The sequence below is a fragment of the Lepisma saccharinum genome, chromosome 19 (assembly GCF_977018435.1).
Source record: "Lepisma saccharinum chromosome 19, izLepSacc3.1, whole genome shotgun sequence".
Taxonomy (NCBI): Eukaryota; Metazoa; Arthropoda; class Insecta; order Zygentoma; family Lepismatidae; genus Lepisma; species Lepisma saccharinum.
The window spans coordinates 53,933,756-53,960,565 of NC_139247.1; the positions used below are offsets into that span (position 1 = coordinate 53,933,756).

The 26,810-nt window shown below is 35.8% G+C and overlaps 2 protein-coding genes across 2 annotated transcripts in view; one reads left to right on the forward strand and one right to left on the reverse strand.

Annotated features, from left to right (window-relative positions):
* Positions 1-26,810, forward strand: part of LOC146003027 (uncharacterized) — a 257,704-nt gene that overhangs the window by 191,928 nt on the left and 38,966 nt on the right. The gene's annotated exons all lie outside the window — the stretch shown is intronic.
* Positions 1,753-26,810, reverse strand: part of LOC146002749 (uncharacterized) — a 67,057-nt gene continuing 41,999 nt past the window's right edge. The window contains exons 2-5 of the mRNA XM_083140683.1: positions 4,560-4,825; positions 3,179-3,351; positions 2,736-2,843; positions 1,753-1,888 (exon numbers count right to left, since the gene is read on the reverse strand). Coding sequence (XP_082996809.1) covers positions 1,753-1,888; positions 2,736-2,843; positions 3,179-3,351; positions 4,560-4,811 — 669 coding nt within the window. The 5' untranslated portion in view covers positions 4,812-4,825. The remainder of the gene's footprint in view (positions 1,889-2,735; positions 2,844-3,178; positions 3,352-4,559; positions 4,826-26,810) is intronic.

The following is a 26,810-nucleotide window of genomic DNA, read 5'->3' on the forward strand; positions in this document are numbered from 1 at the left end:
GTTTTTATCTTAATAAACTGCCTTGGTCAGCAACTGATTGGTCATAATTTTCATTTTCTTTTTTCCTGTTCCCAGTATTTCCATGTCATAGACCATCACTAAACACATCTTTTGTTGCCTTCAAACATCAACAGTGCTGCCACTGTACCTCATAATTTTTTTAAACACTCATTTGGACCGGTTCGCCTTTACGAGGCATTTCAGGATTGGCTATACGCGAAAACGATCGGTTTTCTTCTCTGATCTATAGATGGCGAAATAGTCCACCTACCCAAGGTGGAAATTGACGTCCAAATTTCCGTACGAATGTTTGACATGCAATTTTTCATGCTTTGTGGAAAAATAAATTTACACTTTCACTTATATTTGGCAACACTGCATGAACAACACTGCACCCCGTTTGTTGTTTCTATGTTTAAAAATATCTACTTGGACACGGCTAACATTTGGTGTATGATCATGTATGTACAGGTTTCGGTTACAAAGTAACGCCACTCTTAATTCCCAGTTGCGCCGTTCGTGGGACACCCTGTACATCTTGTCTACTTTGTAGCTGTGGCAAATTTTTCTTTACATACAACAGCACAGTGTAAATATATAGATTTATCACAGTCATAAACTTTAACTTAATGAACAGTGGCTTACAATGAACTAATTTGTGTGAGTTGGTAATTATTCTCACGACATTTTTTCTGCAGTATTAAAATTTCTTGTACATAACTGCAGTTCCTCCAAAGTAAAATTCCATATGAAATAATGCTTTGAAAGAAAGCGAAGTAAGCTGATCTTACGTAATCTTCAGGTACACGACTGTTTAGATTCCTTAACAAATATATAACCCTGGATAGCTTGGCAGTTATGTAAAACTGCTCCTCGAATATACATAGGGTGGATATGGGCACACCGAAGGGAGAGTTATAGGAGTCAGAACCTCTTTCCCCCTTTGAAGCAAATAAGTAAATATTTTGCTCAAATTTCTTTAATCTCCCCCCACTCCCTCTTAAAATACTTTCTGGTTGTTCCAAGGAATATGTGTGACCTGTTAGTTGTTGGTATAAGTCCACTTGCATCCATTTTATTTATACAGAATATTTATACATTTAATAAAATACAATTAATGGCCTCGTGTGTGATTCTTCTTACTAACACGACTGCCTGTGGATGTGCAAAGAGTCTACACCATGTTCATTGCATGTTCACACATGCATACATACAGAATTAATTGGTTGAGTATTTTTTCTGATACCGAATGAAATTTTGGCAATACAGTATACATAACTTCTGTATGCAACTCACAGATATCGATAATAGCAAATAATTCATGAATCAGAAATTGAAGATACGTTGTAAGTGCCACAATAATTTAAACACCGTTTTCCACGTTAAAATGTGAAATGTGCCATGCTTTATAATGTGGTAAACGTGAAATGTGGCTGGTAGCCCTCTAAGTAGTTCAAAGAGCGTGTAAAGAGGTCACTAGTGTGCACGTTCTTACGCGCTGATGTGCGGAACGATGCGATTTCCCAACACTTTCGCTTTTGGCACTTACAACGTTTACCACTTTTAGTCCTCTATTGTTTCATAGTAGCCATTTCTATGTAATTTTATTTAAAAAAAGTAAGGTTATGTGTGTGTAGAGTATTGTAAGAGACAGATTAATATAATAAAAATAATGATACCTTAATTTGAATTTTATATTTCCTGTATAATTTACAATTATAAAATACACTATTGTCAGTATATAACAATTAATCATGTAAATCCAAATAGCGATATACTACATAGTGGAAATATTGATGCACAATGGCTCATCTTCTTTCCTTGATCTTGCGCCAAATGATATGCTTCCAATTCATCATCATCTTCCCTATCATCTGAATGGGGAATCCTGAAATGGAAGAAAATATGTATCTAGGCAACATAATTTAGATTTTAGGGAAGAACCTACACGAAATTTTTGCTGATAACGGTAAAGTGCCGATAAACAATATTCCACTGATTCGATATAGCGATACAAATGCTCCTTGAAAAACACATATGAAGGATACAAGGTAAAAACAATCAAAGTCCACATTTGTTGAAAATTGAGATTTTGATACCATGCTATTCTTAGGATGGTGTACTACACCCCACATGCCTAATAATACCGGGAAAAACATAGTCCTGTACAAATAAGGATAATTATTTTATCAGCTTCATTCTGTAGCGTTTTCAAACTTCAAATTGCATTTTTGTAAAAATTACTGATTCATCTCCTATTCCCAATAGATTTACGTACATTGCAAATATTCCATATAAATCTATTTATACGTATAAACGGTAGATTTGAAATTGCAGCCAAGATTAAGCAGTTGTGGTACATAGTAGGCCATGTTTTGATACTTGATGTCTTAGACACATTGATAAATTCTGACTAAGAATAGTTTTATATTTGTAATTTAACGTAGAGTTGAGGGCCTCCCCGATGGCGCAGTGTTAGCGTCGTCGCCTTGTAATCAAGGGGTTCCGGGTTCGATACCCGGTGGAGGTACATAGTGGTTCGGATTCCACTTTAAACTGTAGGTCCAGTCCCGATTAGCCTTACTGTGCACAAAGTGGACTTAAAACTAAAAAAACAAAAAATTGAGTTGACTAATATCTAGAAATTTAAATGTTTCTTTTTAAGTCGCAACTTGCTGAATAAATGTTTCCAATGTTTTCCATTACGAACTACAGTAATCACAAAAGCTACTTACGAAAATATTAACCGCATCATGTCTTCAAACAGACTACGTCGAGGAGGCGACAGTTGGGCAGCTTCACAAATTGCTCGCAGGATGCACGAGCGACCATCCAGTCCAAATCTATACAAATAAATAAACAATAAATATTCAATTACAATACAGCTCGCTTTCGCCCAGGAATTAAATAATTTTACTTCTCTGGAAACCGAACTCAGGACAAGCTTTCAAGAGCATTAAGGAGGGGAGGAATGATAATAAATTTCATTTGTAATTCGTTTACTTTAGCTGGTTCCAAGTCACTTTTTTTTACTAGGTGCGTCATAAAATGAAGAAATGGGAGATCGAGTAAAGTGTTCAGTAAAGCTAGAAAAAAAAAATAAGTTGAGACAATTTAAAATTGTTTTCTAGAAATTTAAGAATAGAAATTGATATTTTGCTCTCACATTGAAACTTACATGTCGATGAATCCTTCGACTTTGTCGTAGATGTCTCTTCTATCTCGGCGTCTTATTTCGTTGCCATAGAGCGTCCTGGTCTCATTTGGAAGGTCATAAGCGACTGCCACACTGTTAAAGTACTTAAAAGTATCGCTAGGGAACAGTGAATTGCCCTTGAAGTCAATCTGAAACTGCAAAGGAAAAGTAACAATTTGCAATCATTTGCTTAGATTATTAACTAGTAACGAAATACAGAGTGTCCCAGTTAAAAGTAGTCTGGCTCTGATCAACAGTTACATGCCAAGGATCATGAAATAGAATAGAGTGTGTGCCGATGGCCTTGAGTATGAACCATGGTTCATGTGAGTACAATGGACTACTCCATTTTACTGGTGCAATATAACCGTCATTTGCCCCATAGACAAATGTCTTTTAGCCGGACCAGTTTTAACTGGGACACACAGCCCAATATAAATATGTGACTTCACACACACCTCAGACATACTAACAGACTCGAAAGATTTAAACAGCAATGCAAATCTCGGCTCATTAATAATGTCTTTAAACTTAATGCTTTCCGACTAATAGCAATATAAAATCTTCCATATGCACATAAAGCACCTTCTGGAAAGCTAATTTTATGCGATGCCAAGAGTGTAATTATTTAATTTCGATACCATAAGCTTAATACACAAAATAAAAATGTAACTTTCAACCATTTTGTTTTCGAAATATAATATAATATATAACTCTGTAGAAGAAAGCAGAACAAATATACAAAGAACACGTATTAAGCTACCATAAACTTAATTTTGGTAAGGATGTCGAATCGACCCTTCTTAATATAAATATGTTAGATACATCGTTGGAAAGGGTATGAACCAAGGATTCCAGAAATGTAAAATTTCAGGTGAGGTAACAATTGGAAGTGGAATAAAAGTAGTATTAATTGCCCCCTGATTCCGGGCTCCGCCCCTGGGGTAATTGACCTACCGCTACCGCGGCCCCGCTTTTTTCTATAGAGTCCCTTTGCATGAAAACATGAAAAAATACGAATGAAAACATTCATAGAAATGTAACTTAAAATTGAGCTTGAAATTGAGAAATGCACAGTGGCAATTCGAAGTGTTAAACGTACTATTAGCGCACAATGTTTTTTTTTTACTTTCAAACGGTAAAACACAAGGGTCCATTGTGCAGTCTAGCCTTAATTTTTAACAAGAGTTAAAAAATCAATTAGGATAAAATAAGCAAGGCTCTAAATGGACAGGAGCGAACCGGAATGGCGTTCCGGTTCGTGACTGGAACCATCCCATTCCGTTTCTTTTAAAGATATTTCAATATGTACTTTTCAGTGCCAACTACACAATTATATATGCATGCCACACAGTTAACGTACCTGAAACTGAGTACCCATTGGAAATACCAAATAGCGCTTTCGTCGTGACAGATGCCTGGGCAGGGAATGTAGGTCGCCCGAGTTCCATTTCCTGAAGACGTGGTCCTCAACTAACTCCTCAAAACACCCTGAAACTCCTTCTTCATGCTGCTTGGTACCGAAGTCTAGAAATTCCCCTTCTTTCTTTAGAAAATTGGTGCAAAAGACGGACACGAAGCACAGGGATAAAGATAGAACAAATCTAGGAGCCATTGATCAGCAGAAACCTACGGAAAGCAAATTGATGAGGCATAAATTATTGTTTTGCTAGTTTCTAATTTAATTTAAAATTTGTCGATATTTCCGTAACCATAAATATGAAATACGCTGAATTGTCTACATGATGTGATAACTATTTTTGGGCTGTATCTAGAAGGTTCAAGACCAAATTTGAAGCTTTGGACTGGAGGCGAGAATTTTTCGAATTATGCTCCGACTGCAGCGCCTAATACGATCAGTAGATAAAACTAATAACATATTGTTTTCCTTGCGTTATAAACACTTGTTTTTCACCATAGGAAAAAAGCACTTTGAAAAGTTCTTGTACTTACATTTCCACAAAGTACAAAAGTACAACCAACGGCTGGCTGACTTTGGACTTCCATGTAAACAATTGTGCAACGTCGCGTACTGCATGCTGCCGGCTCCATTGCTCGTTCGATTGGCGCTTTCGAACTGCATTAGGTGACGTCATTTCCGACAAAACCTTCTTCAAGCCTGCTTTTTGGACCTTTGGGACACAGACTTTATCTATCTCGAGTCTTCAAATGATCTCGATGGAAATTTGTTGTTCATATCCGGTTGACTTTTCTAAACGCACGGCCATAATAGGACTAAGACGAGGAATATTCATATTTATTATTTCAGAAGTATTCTATAGGCGGCTGGGTACAAGTGCGCTGTTGCCACATATGGGAAAAGCAAAGCGAGAGAAGGACAAAAGTCGCTGGTTCCCGCACACTGTGTGGCAACGTCAACCGGACTGCGTTGCCTAGTTCGAGCGTCAGGTCGACCTCTCTTCCAGGCACTTTTGTGTCATCCCTGACCTTTCGAGCAAATACTGTCAGTTTGTATCACATGGATTAAAAAGAGCAACTCTACAAAGAGATGTTTCATTCTCTTAAACCTCCAAACTCAGGTTGTGCTCCGATGTGGCAACAGCGCGAACTTCTGCCACCCGCCTAATTTCATGACCATGCATTTAGTTAACAATCGATATCTATCTATTTCTCAGAAACTAATAAACATTAAATTGGGGAGGGCCAGAATAATCTCCTTGTATGTACACTTCTCCAAATGTTACTTGACCGCTCTGAAAGATTTCTAAGTCCAGAAAATGTTAATTTGTCAACATAGCCCTTTAGAACCAGCATAATGTATCTAACTGTACTACAGGCCCCTCTACTAGGCAACAAGGTCTGTGGTGAAAGACTTGCATTCTTGTTTGTAACATGAAATCAGAGCCATGCTAAAGCATAGACCCAAATTTCTAAGGGTAACCGTACAACTAATATAGATTCGGTAAGGAAGAAATTTTCCGATATAAAAGATTGTTTTATTCACTAGAACATGTGAACCTTATAATTTTGTTACGATTGAAGGGATTTAAGTAAATAACAGAAAATATAAGGTCTCCGTCATGTTCAAACTGCTGCGTACAGATGGCGCTGAAGTGGTAGTTTTGTTAATACCGGTGCATTTTCTTTCTTTTATGACTAGTATGGAAGATTTCGTGGTGAAACAAAGATCACATGTTCTTCCCGCAAGCATCTGAAATACTATGTGAAAAAATGAAAACATTTTGTACCTTCAGAGAGTAGTGCTTATCATTAAAACTTTTGAAGTGGCGTTTCGTCGCAATATACTCCGTGGTGCAGATTTTAGCCAACACTGTTGCCGAGATTTCACTCCGTGCTTTCTAACTATATGATCAATGCAAGTTCTTGAAAGAGTGAAAATCAAACCAAGCTACCAGAGGATATCGAATTCCGTACAGATACGAGAACAAGGGAACAAATATTCCACGGAGGATGTTAAAAAGCTGAACAAGCTCGAAGGTAAGTTTTAATATTTAATTGCTTGTTGCTTAATATTATCCATCAAAGGCAAAATGTTTGAAATATAGGCAAAATGTATAATTTGTTTACATGTTGGAAGAAATATCTTCTGATGTAATATCGGTGAGAATATCGCTTGACACTGCATGACTTTTTTTTACTTCCAAACGAAGTTGATAATTCTTTGTAAATGTAAAATCAGAATAGAATGTTATATTTTACGTTAAGCATAATCCTAATAACTACCGTTTTGAGATCATTACTATAGGATAAAATATACGTAGCTTAATATAGATTATATCTGATATCATTAAATCAATATTGCATAAAATGCTCTATTTTCATTCCTGTAAGTTAATTTCCAAACCTACGAAACTCGTGCTATTCACATGTACAACATCGGAATGTTTATTACAAATCAGTAGTTTGTTTAAATGTTTTTTTTACTTTGCCCTTGTACATGGTTGAAACGAGTACTTTCTGACCTATTTTCTACAAGAGTTTTTCTCTTTTTATTTTTGAAGCAGCTCGCAAATATTTATATGTATTAAGTAGGTCAGGCTAAGTTAGGTTTGATTCGAATAGATGTAATGTGAGATCCCTGAATGTTTGCAAGTTTCGGACACAGTTCTGTTATCTTCCTTTACAGAAACACGTCAGAAAACCGGTTTTGTAAACTGTATGAAGCTCTTCTGTTTTCTTGTCCTTTTATAATTTAGGACGGATCATAATGAGAGTGCATTTCGTCCAATAACTTGATGCTGTATATATTTAAAGTGCAAAAGAACACCCTAACAGTTATGAGACTAAAATCTTACCGTTTATCGAACACAAGTCTGTATGTTTACTGAGAATTTCCAAATGAGTATCGGTATAGATAAATGTTCCCATACTTGCAAGTACAAGGGCAATAATTTAATTGTTGATGACACAGAGCTTCATAGAAATCATAATTTGTCCTGATTATGCTACGTATATTTGGTTCAATATCAGATTGGATTTCAGTAGCCGTTTGTACTAAATAGTTTACTTCGAATACCAGTGAGTTTGAAGCTTGACTAGTTTTTCTCTCATACCTATGACAGATTGATTTTGCATGGATGCCTATATTAACATTCCATGCAGATAAAAGTTTTTTTAAGCTTTTTTGCTTCTTGGCTGGTCTACTATAATAATTCAAATAAAAATATAGTAGGAACTGAATTTCCAGTTCATAATGTATTTCTGTTATTTTACCTCCAACTTCTGCTCCTTGGAACAATGATGATGAATAATTATTTGATAAAATGGATGATTGGAACAAAGATAATGATTAAATACATACATGAAACCAGGATTCGAACCTGGAGGAATCTCACTCCAAATAGCGTTGCAATCATCACTCCACTATGAAAATATTTCTAACAATTATTTTGCCAATTTCTGTTTTAGGCTCATCATAGGCCTATTTAACATTCATTATGAAGTTGGATCATTGAAGTGAGCTCATATCGTGAACCAAACTGCCCTTTAATAACAGGACGATATCGTTTAGCATTATAGTGCCAATTGGATCCATTATTTTCAAATCCATTTACTCAACATCTGTAAGTTCCATTATTAACTCAACTTGTCTAAGGTTGTAACAATGTAATATCAATATTTTTTAAACATGTTTTGTAAGTTCATAGTCTCATATACGATGTTAAAACTATTTTTATTTGTTCCTTTTGCAGATGAGCATTTGAGAAACTAATCGAAGTGTCTTCTACCAATAGTAAAGAGCAGTCTTGAAATTTGTACAAAAGGACAATAGGTTTGACCGACAATGGCAGTTGCGTACCATGGCAGTTGGTGTATAAGCTTCTACGGAATATACTGTAAATCAACAAATTGGACTGTTTGAACTTTACATGGAAGAGTACATACCGCATTTTTGCGTGCTAGCGTAGACACTTGATTGAATGGTGATGTTTTACTAGAAATCAAGAGTCCAAAATATGCTCAAGAAATTATGTTTCAAGCCTTAATAATATCTGATAGCAAGTGGTCATCAATTGTATATTAGGGGAAACAGGAGGAAAAAAACAGTGCCAGGGGTGTGACTTACTTGTCTTGTCTGTCAAGCATTGGTACGCATTAATTAACATTCTTGCAAGTTTAAATTTTTAGAGCTATTTTCAAAAATCCTAAGAAAATTAATTTCTTCCTGAATACGATGATGATTTGCAAAAAGCATATCTCTTAAACAGTGGCGGCAATTAGGGGGAGGGGCAGATGGCCCCCATCCTTTTATCCCAATACTATACAAAACCTCATCTACCAATGGAAATTAAAGTGTCCTTGCCCTCTCCCAGTTTTGGAACCCAATCGCCAACACTGCTCTCAGAGAACGCAATAATGTTTTGCAGGGTACGATAAAGAAAAATAATAAATATGCATTGAAACAATAACGTAAATATGATTTTATATATCCGAAAATCTAGTTTTAGTAGTCCCTGTAAACAATAATTTTGTAAGCTATTGAACTTCTATTCTAATGGTATTTATTACTGTATTGTATCTTCCCTCGAAATACGTTTTTTAAATCTACTTTATACACAGAAAGGCTAATTGGGACTGGACCTACAGTTTAAAGTGGGATCCAAACCACTATATACAGCCACCGGCAATAAAAATGGGACACCTATATTCTGAAATACCCGCATCCCTGCAATGCGTTATGTGTGTTGCCTATCTCAACGGCAGTGACAGAACTTGCCATTGAAAATTTGCTATTACAATTCACTCATTGCCGTAGATTTAGACAACACACAAGACACATTGCAGAGAAGGGAGACTTTCAGCATCTAGTTGTCCCATTTTTATTTGACGATCACTGTAGCCTACACTCACCGTCTATCGAACCTGGGACTCCTGTATTACAAGGCGATTACGTTACCACTTTGCCAAGGGGGAGGCTCAACTTCCCTCGCAATTCCTCGATGATATATCAGCAGTGTTTGAATAGTTACTCTTTAAAAGTAACTCCGAGTTAATCACTTGAGAAAGTAATTCGCATATAATTACTGTTATTACTGTTCTTAAGAAAGTACTTGACATAGTTATTATTACAGTTACTTTATTCTAGATTTGTTTCATCTCGTAAGACGTTGTTCGGATCATGAGTCGCAAGCGCGATGTCCTTTTCACCACCGATGACCACTAAATGCTAAGCATTAAGTTTCAGTAAGTGTTCTAATACAAATAAACTTGGGATACATCCTGGCTCTTGACGAAAAAAAATACAAAATTGTCCTCATGGTCTCAAGATTTTAATAATCATCAATTGATTAATTGCTTGATTTGCTTTATTTTACTTCGCTTTTTTGTGCCACTTTTGGCTAGTTTACGATGATGGATATGATGAAATTGATGAATGGACACTCACGAAAATCCATGCCCAGGCCAGGATTCGAACCCAGGACCCCTGGCGTCGTAGCGAGATGTGCTAACCACTCTTTTTTTTTTTTTTTTTTTTTTTAAAAAGGAAATACCCCCTACACGGAGGTATCCCCCACCATTCACTCTTTTTCTCACTTTTACACTTTTCAATTCTTACATTTTTCTTTGTTTCTTATCAACTGGACGAACACAAATACCCATGCCTTACCCGGGACTCGAACCCAGAACCCCTGGCGTTGTAGCGCGCTCTGCTAACCACTCCGCCACGGGGGCCGGCTTTAATAATCGTCAATTTACAAATTGTTTGAGGAGAACATTTGGTTCAAGTTAATATTTCTTTCCATGCAGTAAAGTAATTGTACAACTTACTAGTTAGGTGGAAAAATAACTGAGTTACAATTACTAATTTCATAACGTAAGTAGTTTACAGTTACTGTTACTTGAAAATGTTACTGATACTTCCAAAGATTCTACATCAGCTGCAGAACTGAAAACCAGAATAGACCAAATCCGTAAAGAACTATGAAATAAGATATTGTGTGGTGACATGACATGCAAATAAATTAGATGCGCTACAAAACTGTATTTAATATTTAACTATTATAAAAATAACAAATATGTCTTCTATTGTGTATCCAGGATTCTTCTGACATTTTTCTTTCAAAATCGCGATATTAAAACTCAGTAAAAATAAGGGTGCAGAATTACATGTTTATTCACTTGAAGGATAAGATTGAGGATCGTTAGAGAGCACTAATATTTATAAATATTTACAAGATGTTCACTGAAATTCTGCAAATTTATGAAGAAAATCTGCTAACGTCACCGATAAAAGATATAAATATGTTCAAGTACTGTCATATATAGTGAATTCTACAGTCAATGCAGCATTCGCTTCAAACGTAATTGCAAAATGTTTTCAATTATTTCAATTACTCTTCTTACTTTATGCATTTCGTGTTTGAATTAACTTCAGCTATCTTTGTATGTTCTCTTCTGCTTTCGAATATTAAAAGAAATACATAATACAATACAAGGAATTTTATATTACTATTACGACTATTACTATCTTGCATTGCTGATAAATTGTTGTATTTTTTTTTCAATAAGAACATACAACTAAAATCTCATGATAAATAATTACGTTGCTCATCATCTACTTAGATTTTCAATAAAATCTGCTAACCAACGTGACGTCATATCCCATCAAGGAGTACCCTAATCGACCAACCTGTATGTATCTACCTTGATTATGCGGAGATCTGGCAACATGGCCCTCTGTTGCCATGGCAACTATGCTGCCATCTGTTACCGAAAAATTACCACAAAATTGCCTTTAGTACGGCCTTAATAAAGAACAAAATGGAAAACTCAAGTATGACGAATAATTTAAGAGAATACTTGCGATTCGGCATGTTAAAATTGAAATCAGAGAAACTGTTGTGAGGTTGGAAACACTGCACTCGCTCTTGGTGCACCTGGAGGAAATCTGTCAAGTTCGAACACAAACAGACATATTTACGAATAGTTTATGCAAATAAAATATATCAACACCTTGCAAAGTAATGTTCAATAAGAGAAAATTAATAATCTCGCAATTTGCAGCGAAATTGTTTTCCTCGCATAGAAAAGTGGTAGCTTGCACAGTCATCAACACATTTCAAGGCGCTTGCTACAAGCGATGTTGTAGAGCAGTAGTTTCCAACTTCAAAAGGTCCGAGGGTCAAAATTATATCCAGCAGTTGATTGGCGGGCCGCATTCTTTTCTTTTTTGGGGGGAGATTAAAAATTACAAAAACTGTAAGTATTGAACCGAAAATGTAGTACTTACGCATGACCTAAATGTCTAAACTGAAGCAATAAAAACAATGGAATCACAAATCAAAATTGTATAATTAGAATTTATTTCACAAAAATCCAATACTTATGGATGAATTCAAAGAAATGAAAAACACACCATACAAATAAGAATCCTTCATAGTAAGTGTTCAATATGAAAATTGAGGCCGATCTGCTTCTTTTATTAAAGTTGGAATGTCCACTTGAATTTCTGTATTTGAAAGTCTCGGAAGGTGAAGCAGTGAAGAATCTGCCAGTCGGCTTCTGTAGCGGTTCTTGATGAAATTCATTGAAGAAAACCCACTTTCACATGTGTACACAGGAATTCGAAAGAAACGCCCCCCCTTACGGTTATGGAACCCGGAATTTTATATCGTCTAGTTTCGCCTGGTAGAGTAGTTCCCGAGAGGAGCAGTGTTTCCAAACCTATAACCGTAGTGTTTCCAACCCCGTATTGGTTGGTTGGTTGTTGATTTGGTGTTTTAAGTCCACAATGCACAGTATGACTAATCGGGACTGGACCTGCAGTTTAAAATGGGATCCGAACCACTTTGTGCCACCACCGGGACCCCTTGATTACAAGGCGACGACGCTACCACTACGCCATCCAAGCCTGTATTGCTTCGTAGAAGACGAAACCTTCACGTAACTTCTTCATTCGTGATTTGCATTTGGTTTACAGACTCACATTACAGGACACTCTTTTCCTGTATTGCATGTTTTCTGGAGCATTTATTTTTCCTTCTGTAGAGAAAATTCTGTTATTATTTTACATCTTATTTTTCGCAGCTTCTCTACCATTTATTGGCTAATCGCAACCATGAGGATGAATGATGACTCGATGAAATTGATAAGAGGACAGTCATAAAGGAACCATGGGGAGCTAGATTCATATTTTTATTATTACTAATATCTTTCTCTTTTTTTACTTTACTTTTGGCTAGTCGCAACGATGAGGATTAGTGTATGATAACATTCATGAAGGAACACTCATAAACAATCATACCCAAGCCGGGACTCGAACCCGGGAATTTCGGCAGCGAGATCAAAAGCCGACGGCTTACCACGCTCGGGCACAGCGGCGGCCAATTATTATTAGTGATATTGTCTCAAGTAGTGTATTTTTCCACCATATTCTTTCACACAATCATGAAACGGATGAAAATTAAAATGTTAAAATACCTGCCTACGTTGTTTTTTTTAGCTTGCAATATAAAGCCCTACTGCACGAAGCCAAATTGTGGGAATACGAAACAGAACCAAGTTAACATATCTTGGCCGTGGAAAGTGTTAATACAAAATCTAGAAAAGAGCCATTTAACAGTTGCCTGATTGCTTTTCCATTTGTTGTATGGGAAGAATTGTCTGAAATGTGTGTGTAGTGGCAGGCAAAAGAGAACACAAAGATCTAATAGAGAGGCAACACTGTCATTGTTCTGCACTGCACAGACAACGCGTCTCGTCGAGTGGGCGGGGCACTGTGGGTGCGAGCGAGCTGCTGTTGCCTCTGCAAAAAGAACACTCACAAACAACTGAATGACGCTCCGCTTAAAATCTAGTCAATCGAGAAAGGATTTGTTGAGGAAGTGAATTGAAATATAAACGCCAGAATTTGGTCTAAGCCTATAATGGTTACTCGCAATAAGAGCTGATCAATTTTTACATGTGGAATTCCGTAATGAACGAGGCAACAGGCCGCACTCCACACCTTTAGTCTGGTAACACTAATAAATCATCTCATTATATGCGTTCGGTTATGCTGATAGTCATGTTTAATATATTACCTTCAAACATAAACAATATCATGGACTCACTCAGAGGCAGAATTCAATTTTACGCTTTACTTTCCTGAAGATATTGTAGCAATATAATCATTCCGCTCTATTTTCGTATTCTCAATTGAACTCGCACTATTTTTTCCAGAAGTTGAGCCCCCCCTCCCTTCTCCCACCTTAAAAATTCTTGGGTGAGAGGCTACAAACTATACTAAAACTGAATTACAGACAATACTTTACGACTCAAAGTGACGTGACCTACAACGTAGTGAAAAATCACTGGTGCAAAATTCAACGTAATGATGATAAAATGAAGGTAGGAAAATGGATGTGCTAGAAAGTTTTACATACATACACACAGTTAGCTCCGTGTAGAAGATATTTCTTCACATTTTTCTCACCTTGGCTTCCTTGAATTCACGAAACTGTAAACCCATGAACGCGTTAACCCCCTATAATCACGGAGTCCCAGGTTCGATTCCTGTTGGAGACACAACTGCCTAGTGGTTCGGATCCCACTTTCAACTGTAGGTCCCACTTCGGGTAGCCTTTTTGAGCATGAAATGGAATTAAAACAAAATTGGAACACGGTAACCCATCACAACACACGCGCAGAGAGCGTTGAACTTAATGACTGACAACTACATCGAACTTTCAGCGAAGCTGGAATAAGGTCTATTTGCCATGCCAAATAGTGTGAATTTTCAGTCTCGTGGTGCTTTCTATACGAAGTGCAAGCAAGTTATCTAAAAAAAATTCAAATGTGAGGGTGAGTCGAGCTATGTTTCATTCAATAAGACTCTTCACTTCAAACATATTTTGCTCTATAGCTGTCGATTTCGAATGGGCATCTAAGACTGGTTGCTTAGCGGACCGGATTTGGAAAAAATCACGGACTGTCATAGTTCCAATCACAGTACAGACATAGCAAAAATTGATCGCCTGAAGATGAGAGAAGAGGTGATCTCTTGATATGTCTCGAAATATATAGATAGAATATATAGTCAATTAAAAAGAAAAACAATGGATAATGTCCAATTAAGTATAGAAACGCTGTTAGAACCGGTGTTCATTCACAGAGCAGAAGGGTTATTTGACAAAATTCTGTTTCCCGGCTGGCTGCTTCGGAGAAGAGGGCTTTGTGAAGTTGCCGCTTCTTGCCCAAGCGGTAGACCTAATTCGTTGTTTGGCCACGAGTTCCTTCGTAGGTAAACGCGGCAACAGAGGATCACTGCCATAAAGGTGGTTCCCGCGCCGGCTGAAAGAGCGACGGGAAATTAAAGAACCATTGTCACTAACTTCAGACAGACATCTAATCATTTCCTTAGGTTTCGAAGCTGATCCGAAGGGACAATAAATACAAAAAAAAACGACATGAATTAAATGATCGATTGGTCCGTCCTTCTGTTGATGGATGGCAATCCATATTAACAATAATAATCGTAAGCTTATCATTAAAGAGTCAACAATCAAAGCTAATACGCATCTATTGATCAGAAATTACTAGAGGGTTACAGTTGTTTTTGTACCTCTTGTTATTTTAAGTCGCTCTTCTACCACTTTCGGCTAATGAGGATGAGTGACGATTAGATTAAATTGACACCATGATACCAATACTGAAGCCGTGACTCGAACCCGGAAATTTCGTGGTATCGGAAGTGGACCATTTAACGCGCTTGGCCACCAAAGAGAACCTTCTCTGCGGCCAAGCGCGGTTAGTGATGGACTAACGATCCAGACACCGAATGTTCCGGGTTCGAGTCCCTTCACACTCTAAGACATAACACTGTATCAAAACTTCATTCCCCTCCCCTCCACCTCAAATTTAATACTCAATCTTCCCAACAAAATTTCCATGCCAATTTTAGACTTCCTGTTGATATTGCTCCCTCCAAAAAAGCAATCTAAGACGTAATAGTAATACACAAGAGTTGGGATTCCCTGCCCCCCAAAATAATTATCAATCCAGCTACCTGAAAATCCCACTAACTTCATTAATCGCCCACCATAATTTCCCTATCAATCTAAGGCCTAATATGTAAGAGTTGGATATCGCCCCCCCCACCAATATTACTTATTACTCGTAACAATTCCCCTAACAATCTACAAATTACTATTTGTATAACAGCAATGGCTAATTGATAACGTAATTAAACTTGTTACCTGTTTACTCAGTCAAATTTCCATCACAATCTGCGCCATAATGCCCCTCCCCCTGGGCACCACTGTTTTAGAATTGTGACAACGTGATAGGTGTAATGTAACTAATAGTTAAGTGTAAGGAATGGGTGCATGTGTGCTGCGCATTTGAATTTCATGTGAATCATATCTGTCAATAATGTGAATATTAATATTATAGAATATAATATAATGGTGCAGGTGTGTGAAAAAGTAACCATGAGTACCAAGGTATCAATAAAAAAGAATTGGAAACATAAGTTGCATATTGAGATGTGTGCAATTAGTTTGTTCTGGGATGTAGCAAAGAACATCGGTTAAACCGTGCGGGGTTTCAATACTGTGTCCGCCCGCCGTTGGATTCAAGCACTGCATCTAGTCGACGAGGCAAGGATTTCACGAGCAGATGTTTGGTCTTCTCCTTAAACTCTCCCAAACATCAAACACGTGAAAATGTTTTCGATTGGGAGACTTCGCTGGCCAATCTACTCTTGAAATTCCTGGGGGCTGATTAAACCAGGTGGTGTTCGCTTTCGATGTATGGACGCTGCTGTTGTCTTGATCGAAAGTCACGTGCGAAACCTCATCTTCAAGGTGTCTCTCTCGCACGCTGGGAAGCGTGTGGTTTTCCAGCACTGCGATGTATTCCTGCGAATTCATTCTCGAGGACACTTCCACCAATCCACCTACTCCAGACGAACTGATCCATCCCCACACCGCCACGGATATCCTGCCACTCCTAGCATGGGTAGAAATGTTCTCGGGGCCGTAGCGAGTGTTGTTGCGCCTCCAAACATAAACCTGACCATTTTCGTCAGACGAAAATACTTTCAAGTCGCTCAAAATTACGTTCTGCCAAAATTCTTGAGGAGCTGGTAAATATTGTAAAGAAAACTGATCCGTGCTTCGTGATGGAAATGCATCATTGCTTCTTTCTTTGCCGCTCGACGGTGCCGAACTGTTGCAGCATGGCACTCCAGTTTCAACTCTTGGCGAATCTTCGTTGTAGCCATGAAGGGATTGCCCTCGCTCATCTCAATGATGCCTGCATCTTCTTCCCTGGTTGACTTCCTCGGCCGGCCTTTGTTGGGTCTTCACTTCATTCCTTGGTCCCCTTTTTCCTCGTAACACCGAATCCAACGCCTGACGCAAGAATCGTCCACATCAAGGGTCGTAGCAATCTGTAGTGCAGCAGATCCGCCGCACAAGAACATGCGGACTATCTTCTCTCTTGTAAATTCCGAAAGTAAGGCATGATGAAATGATATCGTAAAGGAACATTCGGACCGAAGGGACATGCTGCACGTGGCACATGCCTCTTGAAAACACCTTACCATTGATGCATGTAGAGTTTCACGCCCATTCCGCAGGGCCTGCGTGGTGTGTGCAAAGAAACTCACGCTTGCTTTAGGAAATAAAGATACTATTGAATCAATGCAATATAAGAGAGTATATACCGTAAAATATACATTATTATTGACTCTTGCATTCCCTGAAAAAAATGCATTGTTTTCTCGCACATTTCTGCCCGCAATGAATATAAATGTATAATCTATTAAATTAAGCAGGTGCATGCAGATTTAAAAATATTGATAAGATAATTCAATTGAATTGAATTGAATTGTTGTTTTTTAAGTCCACTTTGTGCACAGAAAGGCTAATTGGGACTGGACCTACAGTTTATAGTGGGTTCCGAACCACTATGTTCCTCCACCGGGTATCGAACCCGGGACCCCTTGATTAAAGGTGACGACTACGATTGCGCCATCGGGGAGGCCCTAGTCCTCTTACGGAGATAATTCGTTCGGAGCAATAGAAATGCCCTATCAAAACAATTGGGGAATATTATTTTCAATGTGGATATTCTTCGGAAAATATGTTTCTAACAACAGTTTACCTAAATAGTGGGGACTTGGGGTGAGAGAGAGAGACGGAGTTGGAAGAGAGAGAGAGAGAGAGAGAGAGAGAGGGGAAAAGCACACAATTTTCTGTTCAGTGCGAACCTTTGGGATTGCTTTTTCCTAGCGCACCAAAAACACAATACGTATAACCCAAATACAACCCAAACCTTCAATGGCAAAATTGTGAGTCAATCACTCAACTGGAATAAAAAGTACGGATTTAAATCTAGGCCAGAAGGTAGTTATTGCGCTACCATGTGCCATTACAAAAAAAAATCCACTTTGCCCGCGAGAATTGTCATGCCTGAGTGATATGTAGTTTACGTTAGTTGTGAGAGTTGCTTCAATTCCATTGCCTGCCAAGAATAATGATAGCGTTGAAAGCATAAAATACAGAAATGTGCATGTTTGGCGAGCTATGAGAAAAGCAGATCCTTGTGTTTTCTTTTCAAAATTTACTAATTTTATGTCAACTTTTACATATAGCCAATGGCGACAGAGGATGAATGATGCTTCAGGGAAATTGATGAAGATTGAAGAAACAACGAAAAAGAAAAACTAATTATCAGAGGCTAGGACCCAAGAACCCTGGCTACGCAGCATGTTATGATATTTAAGTATATCACGGATTGCTGCTAAATCCATTCCTAGATATTTGTAATGAATGAACCCCCGCCCCCGCTACGAGAAAAAGAAAGACTATAGGATGTGAAACATTCACAATGTAATTGCATTGCTTTACATCGCTCTTGGCTGTATTCCAAATGTAGTAAGAGATCAGCGATAAGTTGGATTTTTTTTTTTTTTTGTGCCAAGGTATAAGTGTATTTGAGCGCAAGGGCTACCTATTTCATCATTTATAAAAAGTTAACTTCGTCGTTACACTAGCACCAGGCACAAATGCATCAATTTCTATTTCGGTTATTTTACATCACTCTTCTGCCTCTTGAGTTAATCGCGATAATACGGATGAATTATCAATTTATAAAATTGTGACGGGACAAACTCAGTGATACATTCATGCCTGACAGAGTTCGAATCTGGAACATATGACCTCGCTTCGCTAGAAAGGCTGGCAGAAATGTATCGGAAAAGTGTAGGAGCACCAAGAACCGGTTTCACCCAGAACAGACAATGAAATCATTTACAGCGACTCGCTGTGGCAGTGTTGCTCGTCACCCCCTCCCCCTCACTCGCAGATAGCATAGCCTTCTCAGCACTCACCTGCTGATTCTTCTTCTTCTTCTTCTTCTTCTTCTTCTTCTTCTTCATGCCCCTCACCGCTGGAATGGTAGCAGTCTTGGGCAACGGTCTGAGAACATTGAGGGCTAGAAGTTCGCGCACAGTAGTATAGAAATGAGATAAGGACAGTTGCTATTTAATATTCGCAATTTAATTTGCACGTACTTATAACTAATTTGCACGGGTTTTAATTAATTCGCATGTACTTAGAATTCATTTGCATGTACTTAGAATACTTTACATTTATGTATTTGCATGTTTATAACTTTTTATGAATATATAATTATTTATTTTATGAAAAATATGTATATAGAAGGTAATTAGAGGTACTAAACGCTATGCATATGGTTTTATATTCATTACTGCAAAGTATGTAATGTATCAATCGATAATAATTAATGTTTATAATATTGAAAATAAGTTTTCTATGGTTTATGAACCGCTATGAACGCTGGTAATGGTACAAAAGAAGACGGTCCCGGTACTCGAACCCGCGATATGGAATATTATTAATTAGTACTATGCAATAATTGCATTAAGTTATGAAACACGGTGGTGCAACACGCCAGACAGAATACTGTCTTAGAATCTCGACTCCGCTCTGATGCCAGACAGAGAGAATGAATTAATATTCCGCGCAGGTAAAGGAGAAAGGAATTTGGGGAGTGTGCGTTCAAGGTCAAATGACGTCACAACGTCAGAACAAAGAAGGAATCTGATTCACCAATCAGAGAACGCGTCGGTAGATTTTCAGAACCGGTTTTTCCAAGGTTAACCAGCACGCAAGAACAGGGGAAAGTGATGCAATACTGTAGGGCAGGGGAGAGATTCAACCAGACAACAAAGGAAGTCTGGAAATACGCAGCAATGGTCAAATCTTTGAAGCTATGCGTCGCTTGTAGAACCGGTTTCCGCCGCCAATTAATATTCCGCTCAGGGTTGCCCCAAGGGACAGGACGCTTTAGCGCAGGGTTTTTTTATCTGTACTATGAAGAAGGGAGAGCTATCAGGGACGGGGCCTACAGTTTTCACTATTTGTTTTTATCACGGGGTAACGAACCTAGGACCCTTTGATTATTGATTTAGGTAGTAAATGTATGTTACTGTGTGCTATTTAACTTAATTTTGAGTTTATTTTTTACCAAACTTTGACTTTATGTCAAACATTTTCACAGCTTATCCTTATTTTTACAAAAATAACACTATTTGTACTATTCAGGTAACATTTTTTATTAAATTTTGGACTCGCAAAGACATTTTTTCAACTTTTAATTTATTATTTTACAATTTTATGTTAATTTTTTACCAAAATAACACTATTTATACTATTCAGGCAACATTTTTTTATTAAATTTTGGACTCACAAAGATATTTTTACAACTTTTTAACTTATTTTTTTACAATTTTATACCTATTTTTAACCTAAATAACACTATTTATACTATTAAGGAAAGATTTTTAGTTATATTTTCGACACACAAAGTGTGTGTTCTCAACTTTTATCTGTTTATTTCACAAGTTTAGGCTTATTTTTACCAAAATAACACAATTCAATCTGTTCAGGAAAGACTTTTAGTTACATTTTCGACACACTAAGTGTGTGTTCTCAACTTCTATCTGTTTATTAGGCTTATTATTACTCAAATAACACAATTTCATCTATTCAGGCAACATTTTTAGTTATATTCTCGACACACAAAGACATTTTTTCAACTTTTATTTTATTATTTTACAACTTTTTGTTAACTTTTTACCAAAATAACACTATTCATACTATTCAGGAAATACTTTTAGTTACATTTTGGACTCACAAAGTGTGTGTTCTCAACTTCTATCTGTTTATTTCTCAAGTTTAGCCTAATATTTACTCAAATAACACGATTTGAACGTGTTTTTTATTACATTTTGGACACACACACACACTTACACACACACACATACACACACACACAGATATATTTTCCAAGTTTACAGGATTATTCTCTAGTTTACTCAAATAACACAATTTAATCCAGTCAGGAAGGATTTGTTATTATATTTTGGATGCACAAAGATATGTTTTCAATTTTTTACTGATTTTTTGCAGGGTATGTATTAATTTGTATTTATTTTGTTTTGTATCATATATACATTTACAAATTTTTAATTTAGAGTTTAGTATTTATTTAATTTTTTTTTCAAAAACACTAAAGAAAAAGTACTTTTAGCTAAAATGTAAGCCACAGAATATATTATTATTATTATTATTATTATTAGGGTTTATTGATTTCCACTATGCTATTTTTGGTTCTGTATTTCTATATGTATTTATTTAGATCAGGTTACGCCTGCTACGTAGGAAAGTTTGTTTATTTTAGAGTTTGCTGAGTATTTTGTTACTGTTGTACTAGGTAAAGTTTTCTAAATATATCAGGAAGGGCTCCATCCATATACTTTTGTTTTTGCTGTTTGGAGATGATGCGATCAGCATCACTCTCCATCTGCTTTTTATCTTATGTACCCAATATTATTTTGAGGCTTAGTGAATTCTAGAGCCTATTTATGCAGGAGAGAGGGCTTGAAAATGTTGATCTCAGATAACCCACAACTATTTGTCAGAGTATTTTAAAGGATATTTTATACTTATTATGGGCCACTAGAATATCTAAGCTTGCTTAATTTTAATGCCTGTAACGCTGTTATTGTATTTCTAGCTAAGTTTTACTGGATAAAGTACACGAAATGTTTAACATTTCGACTATTTGCCTAATTTTTAGTGTAACGAAAATTTATTGTGTGTCTATAAAGACTGAAATGCCTTTACCGAAGGGTCCACAACTGGATGCTTACCAACATTGTTTCTTTTTTAAAAATATATATATAACCATTTATCAATATATTCTCAATTCACAGGACAAGACGAAGTTCACAGACGACTTACTATATGGACCATAGGTCCACTTGCTAAATGTTTTTCTATGCTAGAAGAATAATTTAGCCTTATAACCTTTTTCAAGGTATTTTTAAGTATTACTGGATTTTTTGGGTGCATCAACATTTGGGTTATTTCCATTTGGCTTATTATACGAGGCTACAATCACTATTTGAACACTGAAATCCTCTGATTGAAACTAAAAGCTTAGGCTGTAACTAGGGATTTAGTATGTATATCGACAATTTATAGGACAACACGAACTTTACAAAGGATTGTAGGTGATGTAGGCCCACACGCCAGAGCTTTGTTAACCTGCAAGAAGCATTTACAGCTAATGCTACGAGGAAATGAGGTTGATTTTTTTACTGTTTCACAAGAATGCTATTTTTTACACACCCAATATTTGCTTTTTCAAGTGACTACATGTACCAGAAGCACTTACAGGCCAACTCTAACTAGACTTCGACTTATTCTATATCAGGTGCTAAATTTATAAAGAACTATGATTGTGTATATTTCTGAGGAAGTACGCAAAAGCAGATTACCCGATTAAAGTATCTGAAAAACATATTTTTCTATGCAAGTATATTTTTATTGACTGGATTATTTAACAGATCAAACAGGAAGACTGCAAAATTCATTAAATGTAGTTCTATAGTATATGTGGTTTCAGAGATATAAAAAGAACAAATATAAGATTTAGCCTTTTTTGCTTATGAGGCTAATCGCGACGCTAAGGGTAAATGGCGAGGAAATGTAATGGAGGAGAAACAATCCCAAAAGTTATGGGCTGCATGTAAGTTAATACCACAGAGATATTACAGTAGGTGTAGGTTCTTCCACCAGAACATTTCTAGCATAATAATACTGGTTATGCTGTACTGTTAGCTAAAAATGCTGTAATTTGAGAAACTTAAAAGCTTATTTGCAAAATTTTAGATAAATAATAATCTGTTAGACTGTAAACATATTTTATATCTATTCTGCACAAGATCTGATGACAAAATTTAAAAATTGTAATCGCCCAGACAGGGACTCGAACCCTGGACAGATAGGTTAAAAGCCTAACGCTATACCAACTAAGCTATCTGAGCACAAGGTATTTTTTTGAAAAGTTAGTTATGTTAAGAAATATATTGAAACACTTGAGAACACTTTTGGTCTGGTTCGACAGACAAGGAGACAACATTTCCAAATTTTTACAGACTGGGTGTATTTTTCCACTATAGAGGCCTTCACTATATGTAATTCGAAACGCTAAAGTTCAGCTAGCTTCCAAAATTGAGGTAAAGATTGTGTTTGGCGAGATTAACAAGTTACAATTATATCCAGTTACGGACAAATAGAGCTAAAACTCTTAGATTTACTGTACTAGCCAAGTTTTAGTAACATTTTCTTCACTTTAGTACAAATACCAAAGAAATAGGTATATTTTATTTATAATTTGACAAAATGTACTAGTATTCAATTCACAAAGTTAGGTAAAAGGCAGTATTTTTAAAAACAAATATTGTTACTGCCTTCAAATTTTATGTTATTTAGCCACTAACAACTGGTTTACACTGTTTGGCATCCTTTAAATAGGAAAAGAAGGAATTATTTGTTTAGTATTTTTACTACTTTATATTTATTTAAGAAAACAATTCTACAGTTTAACTTAATTTTAACAAATTGTTACTAATTTATATATCAAAGTTATGTTATTTAGAGTGTATGAAGGCGTATAAAGTTAATATTTGTACTTATCAGTTCAACTAACAATTATATTTTACACACAAAAGATGATGTTTACAGTTAAATTACTTGAATCAGAGAATAATATTTTACAGTAATTGAGTCATTCAGCACTAGTCAGTACTTTTATGCATCAGAAAGTTTTCTTAATTTTCTATTACGCATGCTATTTTGGGCTATTCTTAAAATGTATTTCTAGGGCAAACTGGTTTAATTTTCTGCTTATAATGCAAAGTTGACAGTTTTCGCACAATGCATTGTACATTTGTTATATTCTCTACTTACAATCCAAATATTATGCTTATTTAATGTATAACTAACTAACTCTCTAGCCTTCTTAAACCCGAATGTTCATGGCTGCAGCAACACATGCCTTTCATCTGTCCCTGTCCTGAGCAACATCTATATACTCCTTTCCTTCCCTACCAATTTCCTTTAGGTCCATCTCTACATTATCCCTCCATCTTTGTTTTGGTCTTCCTATTGATCTTTTACCATCAGGTTTCCCAACAAGAATCCTGTATACTCTTCTTTCCTCTCCCATTCGTACCATATGATCTACACACCTAAGTCTTCTTGATTTAATCATTCTAATAATATCTGGACATGAATACAAATTATGTACTTCTAAATTACGTAACCTTCTCCACTCATCTGTCTCCTCATCTGTTTTAGGCCCAAATATTTTCCTAAGGATTTTATTTTCAAATACTTTCAATTTATGTTCCTCTTTCAATGTAAGGGATCAAGTTTATTTACTGTATTTAACTTTTATTTTTTGTAATTAACAAAGATTAAAAGCTTATACTGTAGTTATTAGATTTTTTTCTATCAGCTTATTTTGAAATTAATATTATTAGGTATAGTCTTTGGTTTATAACTATATTGCTTTTTTATCAATTTATCTAACACTACACGCAGACAAACACATGTGTACACACTTTTCTGTAAATAGATATGCCTTTTTTCAATATTTTAGTATGAAGATTGCACTTTAGCTATTTAAGCAAGGGTAGGAAAGGTAGGATTTCTGAGAATTTGTTGCAGGATTTTGTTGTCCAAGTATAGATGAGAACTGAGATGGGAGACTGTTTAGAACCTTTTCATGATAGTTTGCATGTGAACTGTATGCAAATTGAGCACTATTGACTGTGCATGCTTCTAAGTTTTGCTGTTATTTCACATCAACTCTGTGAGACTGTAGACAGTTTTCCCATTTCAAGTAGTTTCTATTGATTGTATTTGTATATGTTTTGGGGACTTAGCAGTTTTATGTTATGAGGCAGTTTGTTGTAGAATATTTTTACCTGATTGTTTTGAGATATTGAGTGTCTGCTGTTTTACTTGTAATTATTTTCCTTCTTGTGTTGTGTATTTGACTATATTTTGTCCAAGTTCGTAGTATTTAGAATATTTGTTATTGATTTGTAGATGTAGGGAGTAATAATCCTTTGCAAGATGCCCTATACTTTAGTCTGAACATTATTCTTAGTGTTCACTTTTGAAGCCTTAGTATTCTGGTAGTATTATTAATGTAGAGGTAAATTAGGCTGAAATGTAGGCATTTTTCTGATACATTATACTCACTTAGTTGTTTCAGCAGGTAGAAGTTGCATGATGGTTTACTGCTGATGATGTTAATTTGCTCTTCTTATGTACTACGTATGATGTAGCTTACTTGAGTAATTGGAATTTTCTACTGAAAAAAGGATTGCTTGTCTATTTTATTCCTATGTTGTTGAGTTTGTCCATAAGCAAGCCATGTTTTTACTCTATCCTATGCCTTGGAAGAATCTAGATATATATTGTGTTTGCAGTTTTATGTTTCTCTAAGGTTTCAGCCATGTTGGTTTCTGTGTATTCCTTTTGCTGCTTGAATTTGACTTAGGTTGTTTGCTTTTTTTTCTTAGATCTTTGTTTGTTTATTTGTTCAGTATTTTTTATTTTTTTAATATTCTTTTACATAAAAAAATTCAAAGTACATTGTTAAAGTCAAAGTGTGTTAAAATTCAATTTTTCAAAGTTACAGTTTTAAAAATACAATTTTCTAAAATTAAAAGTTATAATAGTATATTTTTGTTAGTAGAAGTTTTTATACTAGGACAAATTATTTTGTTGTTAATGTAAAATTTGTTAGTTAATGTAAAATTAAAGTAATTAAAATCAATTTTTCAAAGTTTTAAAAATACAATTTTCTAAAATTAAAAGTTATAATAGTACATTTTTGTTAGTAGAAGTTTTTATACTAGAGTAAATTCTTTTGTTTTTAAAGTAAAATATGTTAGTTAATGTAAAATTAAAGTAATTAAAATTCAAAAAAATAAAAAATACTGAACAAATAAACAAACAAAGATCTAAGAAAAAAAAAGCAAACAACCTAAGTCAAATTCAAGCAGCAAAAGGAATACACAGAAACCAACATGGCTGAAACCTTAGAGAAACATAAAACTTGCAAACACAATATATATCTAGATTCTTCCAAGGCATAGGATAGAGTAAAAACATGGCTTGCTTATGGACAAACTCAACAACATAGGAATAAAATAGACAAGCAATCCTTTTTTCAGTAGAAAATTCCAATTACTCAAGTAAGCTACATCATACGTAGTACATAAGAAGAGCAAATTAACATCATCAGCAGTAAACCATCATGCAACTTCTACCTGCTGAAACAACTAAGTGAGTATAATGTATCAGAAAAATGCCTAAATTTCAGCCTAATTTACCTCTACATTAATAATACTACCAGAATACTAAGGCTTCAAAAGTGAACACTAAGAATAATGTTCAGACTAAAGTATAGGGCATCTTGCAAAGGATTATTACTCCCTACATCTACAAATCAATAACAAATATTCTAAATACTACGAACTTGGACAAAATATAGTCAAATACACAACACAAGAAGGAAAATAATTACAAGTAAAACAGCAGACACTCAATATCTCAAAACAATCAGGTAAAAATATTCTACAACAAACTGCCTCATAACATAAAACTGCTAAGTCCCCAAAACATATACAAATACAATCAATAGAAACTACTTGAAATGGGAAAACTGTCTACAGTCTCACAGAGTTGATGTGAAATAACAGCAAAACTTAGAAGCATGCACAGTCAATAGTGCTCATTTTGCATACAGTTCACAT